Consider the following 12,794-nt stretch of genomic DNA (forward strand, 5'->3'; position numbering starts at 1 on the left):
ATCAGGTCCCTGTGATATTATTTCTGTGGCACTTCATGAATCTCTTCACCTCCAGACATCAGTCAGCTGCTTCATCTTTAAAGAGTTTGGGCACTAACTTGTCTTTGAGGTCCACTCAGTCTGTGTCCAGAGTTTCTGTGAATCTGTTACTAGTGATTAGAAGTATATCATTACCATGGAAAAGCTAAGCTATTAAAATAAAATGAATTTTTCTAGTTATAAACATTAATAACTAAAGTATATTATTAGCATACATTTTTATATTTCTGCATGGATACAGTGAGTATGTCATCACTCATAGGGTAGTTTCTTGTTTCCTTTTGGTGATGATTTATAGTAAAATTATCTTAAACTATTTTTTTTGTTTTGTTTTTACAGTTGGTACTAGAGGGCCCAAAGTACAACTTTGTGACTTAAAGTCTGGATCTTGTTCCCACATTCTACAGGGTATTTGAAACAACAACTACTTTGAGTAAACCATTCAACAAAGTGAAACATTATTAACAATGTATTCTTTATAAGTGACATGACTGATGTATTTTGTGCTAGTTGTTAGAAGTCAGCAGGGAATTAAAGATCCTTTTGTGCATTATTGTTATAAAACTAAACTATTGAGGAGACATTTTTATGTACAATAGCCAAGGGGAAGCTCAAAGAATATAGAAAGTCTAACTCAAAAACCGTGTGTTATTTCTACATTGAAAAAAATGAACTACTTATGAAACTTACATCAGTACATTTGTCTCCATGAGCATTTTTTAATATTGTTCTGGCTGAGTAAACATTCTTAATATTTAGGTGCTTCTTTTCTCAATAAAAATATTTTAGAAAAAGGTATTGAAATAATACTTCGGTAAAGTTTTACTAGCTTAAATTATTTTTGCTACTTTTTTATTAGTATTAGATCATCTAATTCTAAACAGTGAAAAAATAGGATGTAATTCAGATATACTATTTTTATTCATCTCTGAGAAACACATAATAAATATATCAGGAAAACTTGGTGAGATGGATAACATTTGTTTTACATTATCATGAATTTCTATGAATATAAGCTAGGTAGATGAAAATATATGATTTGAATAGGTAAGTGAATTAAAATGCTGAAATCACTTATCCTATGAACTTATCACTTGTGCTTTCTAGATAAAAATTTTTATATAAATGCCTTTTACAATCATGATTTAAAATAATTTTTTTCTGTTATAACTTTCTGAAAACTTAGAGAACATTTTTATTCTTTAGAATGTTTATCTTATATGGTGGTTTGTTGCAGGGATTTTGTTGTAGAGATAAGTAAGTAAGCTTGAGCTATATCACTTATTAATGGATAGACTTGCTAGGCTAACACCTGTATTTAAAAAGACAGACTCACTTGCTCTGAATGTTTTTTGCAAAGCAAACCCAGACCTTTTATAATAAAATAGCATTGTGAGAAATGCCCCATAGACTTCACATTAATATTTAAATATAGATTATTATAAATGTGAAAAAAATCATGATTGTATCAATTTATTTTTAAGATTTAGTTTATGCTTTCTTCATAATCTGACAAAATTAATTGTACTGTATCTTTTGATTTTTTTCAAATATTTTGCAAGTCATTTTATACAGTTGTTTTGCAGGTCACAGACAAGAAATATTGGCAGTTTCCTGGTCACCGCGTTATGAGTATATCTTGGCAACTGCAAGGTAAAATGCAAATTACTTGGTTTTGAAGTTAATAATTGATGATAAGCATTTTGGAAAGACTGTTTTTATGTTAGACGCATATTTAGTTGCTAAGTAGGTCCTGGAAAATAAGATAATTGAGTTACAGATTTTAATTCATATCACCCAAAGAAATCTTCCTTTGCATCATAATCTTAATCCTGACTATCTATCTTGAAGGTGCTCACTTTGTAAAACAGAGCAAACAACAGAATCTATGTAGCAATGCAAATCTACTCGTACTACCCATGAAACAACTGTGTTGTGTCATTTTTGCTTACAAAAGTGTAACACTGTCAATTTAAGAATAGTAGCGTTTTAACTCATTTTCTTTAACCCAAAATTATTTTGAATCTGATTCAGCACATTCATCCACTCATTGATTCAGTTTACTAACATTTAATGACTCCTATCATGTGCCAAGCATTGTGCTAGGGACACAGAGGTAACACAGGCGTAGTCCTTTCAAGAAGGTAATAGTCTAATGAGGGGGTATAGTCAGAAAAATCAGTGATTTCAGAACATCCTGAAAAATGCTTTAATAGAGATATGTCTCTGGTAGGTATAATATGGGAAAAAAGAACAAGAGCACTTAGCTCTTTTTCTTTTCTTTTTTTTTTTTTTTTAATTGGGGTATAATTGTTTTACAGTGTTGTGTTAAAAGCACTTAACTCTTGAGGATCAAGGGGGTTGGGGGTTTTGTTTGCTGAAAGGAAGAGTCTTACGTATTTAAATGCTGACGGAAAAGTATGCTGCAGAGAAATTAGTGAAGATAAGAAATGAAGGAGTGACTTCCCCAGTGGTGCAATGGTTAAGAATCTGCCTGCCAATGCAGAGGACACAGGTTTGAGCCCTGGTCTGGGAAGATCCCACATGCTGCAGAGCAACTAAGCCCATGCTCCACAGCTACTGAGCCTGCACTCTAGAGCCCATGAGCCACAATTCCTGAAGCCCGCACGCCACAACTACTGAAACCCACGCACGCTAGGGCCCATGTGCCGCAACTGCTGAGTCTGCGTGCTGCAACTACTGAAGCCCATGTGCCTAGAGCCTGTGCTCCACAGCAAGAGAAGCCACCACAATGAGAAGCCCATGCACCATAACGAAGAGTAGACCCTGCTCGCCGCATCTAGAGAAGGCCCACGTGCAGCAGAAAGGAACCTACGCAGTCATAAATAAATAAATAAACAAATTAATTAATTATTTTTTTAAAAGGAAGAAATGGAGGGAATAATTGGTATATCAGGACCTTGAGTAGACAAGAGAGGGTAATATCAAGGGTCCCAATAGAAGGGGACACTGATTTGACACATGAAGGGCATCATGAAACTAAATGGAAGGAGGAAAAAGGCATGAATACAATTAAATTTGTAACTTTGGCAGAGAAGCTCAAGAAATGTGAACCCAGTGGCCTCTGTTGTTTTTTAGTGAGTATAACTTGATGTCATCTATTGAAAATACTGGAATGGGATGCAATTTTCAGGGAAGGTAGTTAAAGATTTAGAATAACAGTTTTAATGAATGGAAGAGGGAGCTGATTAAGGGCACATAGGATTGCTGGTCAGTATTTTGTGCTCTATCGAAGGTGTAGCCCACAGCTGTACTAAGCCACAGAAATCAAAACATTGAATGACACAGACTTAACAATTGTCTAAAAATCGTTCAAGTCACAGGTATAAGGAAGGAAATAAAATCACCAAAAGGCTTATAGGAAGGATCAAGGACCTAATGAGATAGAAGCATGAGTGTTGATAAGAAAATTTAAAAACTGAAGGGACAGGAAGTAGCAATCAAATTTTGATATAGACATTTTAATAAAACTTTTTGCAGAAGAATTATTACAAAAACTACTTTTATTAGTCTTATAAAGAAATGTTTCAATATTCGTAAAGCAGCCAGCCCTTCCTCTCTGTCACAGTTTATTCCTCAAAGAAGCTTCTGTTAATAGTTTGCAGAATGTGATACTGAAATTTATGATTTCTGAAGTAGAACAAAGTCTAGAATGTAGCCATAAGAAGGCTGGCCAAAGAGGTGTGAAGGTGAGGAGCTAGGCACTACTTGTGGGTCCATGCTCGACTGGATTTACATTGTTTGTTTCTAATTTGGTTTTCCTCAAATCAGGAGGGAAACTGAGGCTTTCAATTCTCAGAGTACCCCAGGAATTTGAATCAGTACCAGAATGGACCTAGTAGTCAATGTTAGGAGTTAGTTATGTGCATATCTAATCTGTTTCAGAAGAGACTTAAGTCCTCAGACTCCTCCCATTGCAGACCTATTCCCCAGCTGGAATGAAAGAAAACCAAATTGACAGTGGGAAATGCTAACTTTTTGCTGACTGTTCTAATTGGCTACGTTTGATGGTGATCTGTGAAAATAACCAAAGTTATGGGAAGAGATAAACCCTGTATAGACATTTTTTTAAAAGGTTTATAAATGAGACATAAGCTTATAAAATGCAGCATAATACTCTTTCTAATTAAAATGACCTGGATAAACCCAACAGGTTAGAATATTATTGAGGGCTTTGTGAGGATATGATAGCATCAGTTGAACTGATTTATATTTTCTTTAGTAGTAGTTTAGAAGCTGAAATTGATATATGATCATGGTTTTACCTTTTTTCGTTTCACTTGAAATAAAATGAAAATAAGTGTCGAATTTCTAGGAGACATTAAATTTATTTCTTGTATATCTGGCAGATTGATTTGAGTACAGGAAACCAAATAAAAATATTTTGTCCTTATGATTCACCTTATTCTTAATTTTTTTCATAAAAAAAGAAAAACCATATTCCTACCAAATGGATTCTTCAGCAAAGTGAAATTAGTTCACTGCTTGATTATCTAGGCAACATTTGAATAACAAACAGTAGAACAGATATAGTAACAAATTTGCCAAGGAACAAAGCTCTAAGCCTGTCTAGTCTTTGGAGAGGAGGATGCTCATGTCATTAAAAACAACAGAAGAAACAGCAGAATTCCATCCTTGTGATTTACTTTTTTTTTTTTTCTATTTTTTCACTTCTTTGTGCTACTATTGACTATTGAATACTTGCTGGAAAGGCAAAAGTACAACCATCCAAATGTACAAATCCATTTGTGCTAATATACTGAGACCTCTGTATGCCATAATACTGGAAAGGCGGGTGAGGAGTACAGTTATTATCCTAGCTATACACGTTAATGTAACATTTATGTCTTCTCAGTGCTGACAGTAAAGCAAAATTATGGGATGTGAGGAGAGCGTCCGGATGTTTGATTACTCTTGATCAGCATAATGGGGAAAAGTCACAAGCAGTTGAATCAGGTAATGAAAAACACATTAATATAGAAATATGGCATTGATAGTATTTTTATATTGAAATTTTTGAATTGAAACCAAATAATAAATGTATGTTGACAAATTGTAGATTTTATGTTTTTTTAAAAAAGGCATTCACAGCAAATCAGTTTCTAAATTTACATCAACTAAATTATGGTTGTCTTTTTTTTTTTTTTTTTTACTAAGGATTCCAGTGAGCTTTTTTTTTCTTTTTAAAAATTTTTTTTAAATTTTTAACATCTTTATTGGAGTATAATTGCTTTACAATGGTGTGTTAGTTTTTTCTTTATAACAAAGTGAATCAGCTATACATACATCCCCATATCTCCTCCCTCTTGCGTCTCCCTCTCACCCTCCCTACTCCACCCCTCTAGGTGGTCACAAAACACCGAGCTGATCTCCCTGTGCTATGCGGCTGCTTCCCACTAGCTATCTATTTTACATTTGGTAGTATATATAAGTTATGGTTGTCTTTCTTTAAGATACAAGTAAGGGGACTTCCCTGGTGGTCCAGTGGGTAAGAGTCTGTGCTCACAATGCAGGGGGCCCAGGTTTGATCCCTGGTCAGGGAACTAGATCCTGCATGCTGTGTGGCGTGGCCTTTAAAAAAAAAAAAAGAAAGAAACTAAAAGATACAAGTAAGTATGGCATTTCTTCTGCCCCTGAATTTTTGAATGTAGAAACTTTTCTGGATTAACTTGTTATTTTATTTTTTCCTCACATGAGGCCAACTAATACAAATTCAGTGCCATTTAGGAAGTTACAGTAAATTAAAGAAATGGTAATCTTTTGTGTCCATTTTGTCACAAAATTTGCAAGTTGTGTTTAATTTGAGTCCACTGCAATCCAGGTGACAAAGTACCTCGATTGCATTTTTATAATAGAATTTAATTTCTGTGTAGGTTAAAATTCTGATTCAGAATTAAATTTGGACCAGAAATACATTAGGTTGAACTATATAAAACCTATGATTGTTTTAATAATCTTTTAAATTAAATTAATCAGGTTATTGAGAATTATGCTTTCTCAAACCTGTTCATTTTAAAAGTAATATGAATTTTGACTGAGACTATAACACTTCTTTAAGTGGCAAATACTAGTATTATTGCTTTTTTCTTTTTTTTAGTATTATTGATTTTTAATAGTCCATGGAATGATTTTTAGATTGCAAATGGAAATAATATATAAGAAGTTTAATTTTCAATTTAAAATTTTAGTGGTAAGTTTATGCAGTTAATTGAGTTTGATAGCACAGCTTACTCTCTGAAGAAAAATTATATTTGGCAGGATTTTCTCCCTTTGCTTTTCCTATTTTCCTCTGCTTTTATGGTTCTAATTTATATAGCTTATGTTCAAGTAATCCAAAGGGATGATTAGTTTTAAATATAATCAACTTATATTTAGATAATTCAGATAGTTTTCCTTTAATATGTTTAAATAACTATATCATCAAGCATTAAGTGTGTGTTGAATTTATAAGAACAGATAAACTGAATTGTGTTTTTCATTGCAGCAAACACTGCTCATAATGGGAAAGTTAATGGCTTATGTTTTACAAGTGATGGGCTTCACCTCCTCACTGTTGGTACAGATAATCGAATGAGGCTCTGGAATAGTTCCAATGGAGAAAACACACTAGTAAGACATTTTAAGTACCTTGAATGTTTTGGATCTACATTAAAGAAATGAATCTGTGACTTAACACTTGGTGTTTTTCTGTAGATTTGACTTTGTTTCTTGCCTCTAAGTCACAGCTTTCTTTATATAATATTTTTCCATTATGTGAACTAGTAACTCTCAACTCAGGACAACCCACCCCACCTCACCCCACCACATTCTCCCCACTTAGTGTAGAATCATTGCTCTACTGAGCCACTGTGTATAATGGGAGCGTGCCATCTCTCTCAAGTATATTGTAGAAGAATAAAAGATTGAGAACAACTGATATAAATTAAAGCTATAAAGTTAGTCAAATTTTATACTATATCTGACTTTTAAACAAAATCCAAAATGAGGGACTTCCCTGGTGGCGCAGTGGTTAAGAATCCACCTGCCAATGCAGGGGACACGGGTTCGATCCCTGGTCCAGGAAGACCCCACATGCCTCAGAGTAACTAAGCCCGTGCACCACAACTACTGAGCCTGCACTCTAGAACCCGCGCGCCACAGCTACTGAGCCTGCGTGCTGCAACTACTGAAGCCCCTGTGCCTAGAGCCCATGCTCCGCAACAAGAGAAGCCACTGCAGTGAGAAGCCCGCACACCACAATGAAGAGTAGCCCCGACTCAGTGCAACTAAGAAAGCCCCACGCAGCAATGAAGACCAAATGCAGCCATCCATAAATAAATAAATAAATAAAAATCCAAAATGAATATTATAGTATGAAAACATATGGTAATTGGAATAGATGTGTTCTAAAAGTGCTAGATTCTTTTTTTTTAATAGAAGTATAGTTGATTTACAGTATTGTGTTACTTTCAGGTGTACAGCAAAGTGATTCAGTTATACATATGTATATGTATATATCTTTTTTTTTCGATTCTCTTTATAGGTTATTACAAGATACTGAATATTGTTTCCTGGCTATACAGTAAATCCTGTTTATATATTTTATATATGGTAATGTGTATCTGTTAATACCATACAACTAATTTATCCCCTCACCTTCCCCTTAGGTAACCATGGGTTTGTTTTCTATGTCTGTGAGTCTGTTTCTGTTTTGTAAATAAGTTCATTTGTACTAGTTTTTAGATTCTGCCTATAAATGATATCATATAATATTTGTCTTTCTCTGACTCATTTCACTTAGTATGATAATCTCTAGGTCCATCCATGTTGCTGCAAATGGCATTATTTCATTCTTTTTTATGGCTGAGTAATATTCCATTGTATATATATACTACATCTTCTTTATCCATTCATCTGTCGATGGACATTTAGGTTGCTTCTGTGTCTTGGCTATTGTAAATAGTGCCACCATGAACATTGGGTTGCATGTTTCTTTTCTTTTTTTAAGTCTTTTTTATTTTTTTTTAATTTTTATTTATTTTATCTTTGGCTGAGTTGGCCCTTCATTGCTGCGTGGTCTTTCTCTAGTTGCAGCGAGCCGGGGCTACTCTTCGTTGCGGTGTGTGGGCTTCATATTGCAGTGGCTTCTCTTGTTGTGGAGCATGGGCTCTAGGCACACAGGCTTCAGTAGTTGCAGCATGCAGGCTCAGTAGTTGTGGCTCACAGGCTCTAGAGCGCAGGCTCCGTAGATGTGGCGCACAGGCTTAGTTGCTCCACAGCATATAGGATCTTCCTGGCCAGAGCTCAAACCCATGTCCCCTGCATTAGCAGGCGGATTCTTAACCACTGCGCCACCAGGGAAGCCTGCATGTATCTTTTCTAATTAGAGTTTTCATCTTTTCCCATTATATGCCCAGGAGTGGGATTGCTGGATCACATGGTAACTCTTATTTTCAGTTTTTTAAGGAACCTCCATACTGTTTTCCATAGTGGCTGCACCAATTTACATTTCCACCAACAGTGTGGAAGAGTTCCCTTTTCTCCACACCCTCTCCATACAAGTGCTAGATTCTTATGTGGTAATTAATTTTTAGTCTTTTTAAAAATTTATGCTATAGTCCTTACCAGATGTACCTCTGGTTTAGTCACTTTCAGAATAAGCTACCAAAAGTTTATAATTTGGCAATAATACTAATAGTTAATATTTATTGAGAGCTTATGTGCCAGTTACTACGCTAATAAAAATTAACATTTAATATATGTGCCAGAGTATACATGGTGTTGTTTAATCACCACATCAACACTATGAAGGGTGTTACTCTTATAACACCCATTTTACACATGAGGAAAATAAGACATAAAATTAGGTAACTTGCCTGAATTTACATAGCTAGAAAGCAACAGAGTTTGACTCTAGATTCTACTCTTGCCATAATGCTGATTATACCCAGACCCCTTAAAGCATTTATTAACTACCTTAAGGTTCATATTAATATTAATCATATTCCTTTCTTTAATCATCCTTTCTAGCTAATTCTCTCTTAGATATTCTAGGTATCACTTTTATTATTAAAAACTAACTTTAAGGTCAGAATTGTTTGTGCCAGATTACTTTAGGGTTTGCTAATCCCTCTTATTCTTTATGAAATGCTTCTCCATCGTGTCTCAGGCTAAAAACTCAGACATTGCAAATTTTAATTTAGAATCTCCCACTCATTATATTGTGCCATGTCCCTAATCAGGTCACACCTTCCTTTTTCTCATTTTATTCATTTGTTTAATAAGAATTTATTGAGTACTTCCTATTTTCCAGGCAGTATTATACAGGAATAGACAAAACATAGGAAAGTTTTATCCTTGTGGAGCTTACGTTCCAGGGAGAGAAAGAAAGACATTCATCAATCAATGAATGGATAGATGGATGAATGGGTAAAATATATATTTGGTGCAGTAAGTACTATAAAGAAAAGAAAAGCAAGGAAGGGAGCATAGAAAATATTAAGAAGCTGGAGTTTATGTTTTACCTAGGGCAGTCAGGCTAGGTCTGACTCAGAAGACGACATTTGGCCTTAAGGAAATGAAGGAGTGAGCCATCCAACATCTGGGAGGGAGAGCATTCCAGGAAGAGGAAGGAAGAAAGTACAAAGACCCTGAGGCAGGATCATGCTTGGGATACCCAAGGAGCATGTATGTGGCTCTTGTGTTAGACTAGAGTAAGCAAAGGGGAGAGTAATAGGAGATAAGCAACAGAAGGAACAGGACACCAGAGCTTACAGGCTTGTAGCCCTTGGTAAGGGCTTCGGCTTTTTCTATGCGTGAGATAGAAAGCCACTCAAGGCTTTTGAGTGGAGAAGTGACAGGGTCATTTTGGAAAAGTAGGTTACATGTGCATCAAAGGTGAATGTGATAGAAATAAATGGTATTGAGTACATACATAAATTGTTAATGTGATTTTATTCCATTTTTCTCTCCATCTTGAAGGTGGTGATACTCATACTCTATGGATTTTTGCTAGTAAGCCCATATTTTGAATAGTGTGTTTAGAATGGATAATACATTTTAAAAAGGACTTGATCAAAGGAAAAGTCATTCATGCAAAAATACTAAAGTGGCCCAGAAACTCACCTACAAAGAACACTTAAAGGAATTGGGACATTGATCCCAGAAAAAGTAACTCTCAGGGGAAGCACACTGTATTCAAACACTTAAAGTGCTGTCAGACAGAATAGTAAGCAAATTTCAGCCCTGCCATATAGTAATTTGGGTAGTAGGCAATTTATTTAAGGTGAGATCATGAAGGACTATGGTCAGAGTTTCAGTGTCTCCATCTTGTAAATCAGGATTATTAGGTACCTAAACAGTAATTGTAAGGGCAAAATGGAAGTATGTTAAGAGTAGTACTGTACCTGCTAAATAATAGGCATATCATAAATGATAACTTTTTATTGTATGGTGTTGCCTTATTGGTAGTACCCTTATAATTTAAGAAAAATGTATAAGTACATGCTTCCAATATATGTATAATTATTTATAAATTATATACACGTACTGTTGTGAGTCTATATATTTTATTAAAGCTTAATTTCTTATTTTTTAGTTAAAAATGAAATAGAAATTCTCATATTTTCCCCTCATACCTTAATGGATCATCTTACAGACTCTTTGAGGTGTCAACTGCACTCTGGAAACCATTCCCTTAGAGTACAGAAGACTCTACCTACAGGGAAAATTCACAGAGAGACAGCTTTTGGCACAGCAACAAAATTTTAAAATAGCTATTCTGGTGTTTACTGTTTTAGTTATTGGTGTTATCATTCACCCAGTCACCAATGGCTAGAAAGTGGGCGTCTATCCTTTATTCTTCCCTTCCTTTATCCCAGCTATTAAATCATTTACAAGTCCTCTTAATTGTTTCTTCATAATTTATTTCTTAGCTCTCTTCCCTTCCAGCCTCACTTTGGGCCCTCATGGTCTCTCTTTAATTACTCTAACGTCCGTCTAACTTTTCCCAAACTCATCTCCCAGTGAAAGTGTTTCCTCAGTAAACTTTCAGGTTATGAAAACTGAATATTTTTGCCTGTTGTGCACAAGGTCTTCATAAGCTGTCCCTTCTAACTCACTAGCTTTATATCTTGCCACTTCCCCATTTTTTCCCGTGTCCTTAGCCATACTGAGCTACTTAAAGGTCTTTAAATATATGCTCTCTCACTCTTCCATTCTTTGCATCGACTGCTGCCTTTGCTTTGGAATACCGTCTCCTCCTTCCTGTCCTAGCTGCTTCTCAGCTTTCAAGATTCATTTCAGGCACAATCTCTTTTTAACTCCTCTAGTCTAGCTTACCTGCTTCCAGAGTACCCAGTGCTCACTTGTATTACAGTAGACTGTGATCATCACTTAGTGGAATTAAAGAAAAATAATTTACCACAGTGTGGCACAGTGCTTTTTGGTTAGTATAGTCTAGATTTCAGTTTCTGATTCTGTCACTTACTAGCCAAGAGACCTTGATCGAAATACTTAACCTTTCTAAGTGTTTTCTTTTTGTTTAATAATGCTACCTATCTCATAGTATTGTTTTGCATATTATATGCAATAATGCATGTAAAATATTTAACACATTGTCTGATACTTACAGCAAATGTTAACACTTAGTAAACATTACCTGTCATTATTATTAATTATGCTGATAGTTGTTTGACAGTGAAATGGGCTGCCTTATGATGGAATCTTGGCATCACTGTAGGTATTTATTCAGTGACTAGATGTATATATTTCCTGGGACAATAAAAGGGATTCATAAGATAGGGAACTGTGTTTGCCATCATCCTATCCCACATCTATGAAATTTTCCTCCCCTATCAGAATCTTTTCAAAGACTGTACATACCACCTTTAAGACATCATAACCAAAAGTAGCCTGTTCTTCTTCAATACTTTCATAATATATAGCATGATATTTGTCACATACTGCTTTTTATGGTAAGTGTTTATAGTCATAAAACGGGGAGCTTAATCACCTAGCACAGTGTGTGACACTAAGCACTTAGTAATTGGTAGATCTCTCCTTTCCTTCACCTGTTACTAGAACTTCATTCCATAGGCATTGAAAATATATTGATAGTTTTGAGCCCACAGGTGATTTGATCACAGCAGTGATTTACCAAGATTAATAGGACAATAAGTTGCAAGATGGATTGCAGGGGAACGCCTAAGGACAAAGACAAAAGTTAATTAGCTGGTTCAGTATTTATACCTCATTGAACATTTTCCAGTTCACATTTGGGAAGGAATGTGGTATAGTGGAAAGAAAGTAGGTTTTGTAGGTAGGTGTTCTGATGTGTGAAAAAGACCATCACATTCTAGCAGTTCATAATTTTTCCAGGAGGAACAGAGAATTGCTAGTTGAGATTTGTGTTTTTTCTCCACCCCACCTCCCCACCCCACAGTGTTATTCTACAAATTGTTGTGCATGGAGGATCAAAAGACACAAATGAGGGAATGTTATTCTTTTAAATATATAGGAATTAATAAATCTAAGGACTCACTGAATACTTCTATATCCTAAGTGTTTTCTTATGCATTATTTCATTTTTTAAAAAATATTTATTTATTTATTTGGTTGCACTGGGTCTTAGTTGCAGCAGGCGGACTCCTTAGTTGTGGCATGCAAACTCTTAGTTGCGGCATGCCTGTGGGATCTAGTTCCCTGACCAGGGATTGAACCCGGGCCCCCTGCATTGAGAGTGTGAAGTCTTAACC

General features: G+C 35.3%; 1 protein-coding gene across 4 annotated transcripts in view; it reads left to right on the top strand.

Moving 5' to 3' along the window:
* Positions 1-12,794, top strand: part of ERCC8 (ERCC excision repair 8, CSA ubiquitin ligase complex subunit) — a 59,676-nt gene that overhangs the window by 35,004 nt on the left and 11,878 nt on the right. For all 4 annotated transcript variants that reach the window (XM_032628527.1, XM_032628528.1, XM_032628529.1 and 1 more), the window contains 4 exons: positions 379-447; positions 1,626-1,692; positions 4,916-5,016; positions 6,545-6,669. In XM_032628527.1, the coding sequence (XP_032484418.1) occupies positions 379-447; positions 1,626-1,692; positions 4,916-5,016; positions 6,545-6,669 (362 nt within the window). The remainder of the gene's footprint in view (positions 1-378; positions 448-1,625; positions 1,693-4,915; positions 5,017-6,544; positions 6,670-12,794) is intronic.

Source organism: Phocoena sinus, chromosome 3, assembly GCF_008692025.1.
Source record: "Phocoena sinus isolate mPhoSin1 chromosome 3, mPhoSin1.pri, whole genome shotgun sequence".
NCBI lineage: Eukaryota > Metazoa > Chordata > Mammalia > Artiodactyla > Phocoenidae > Phocoena > Phocoena sinus.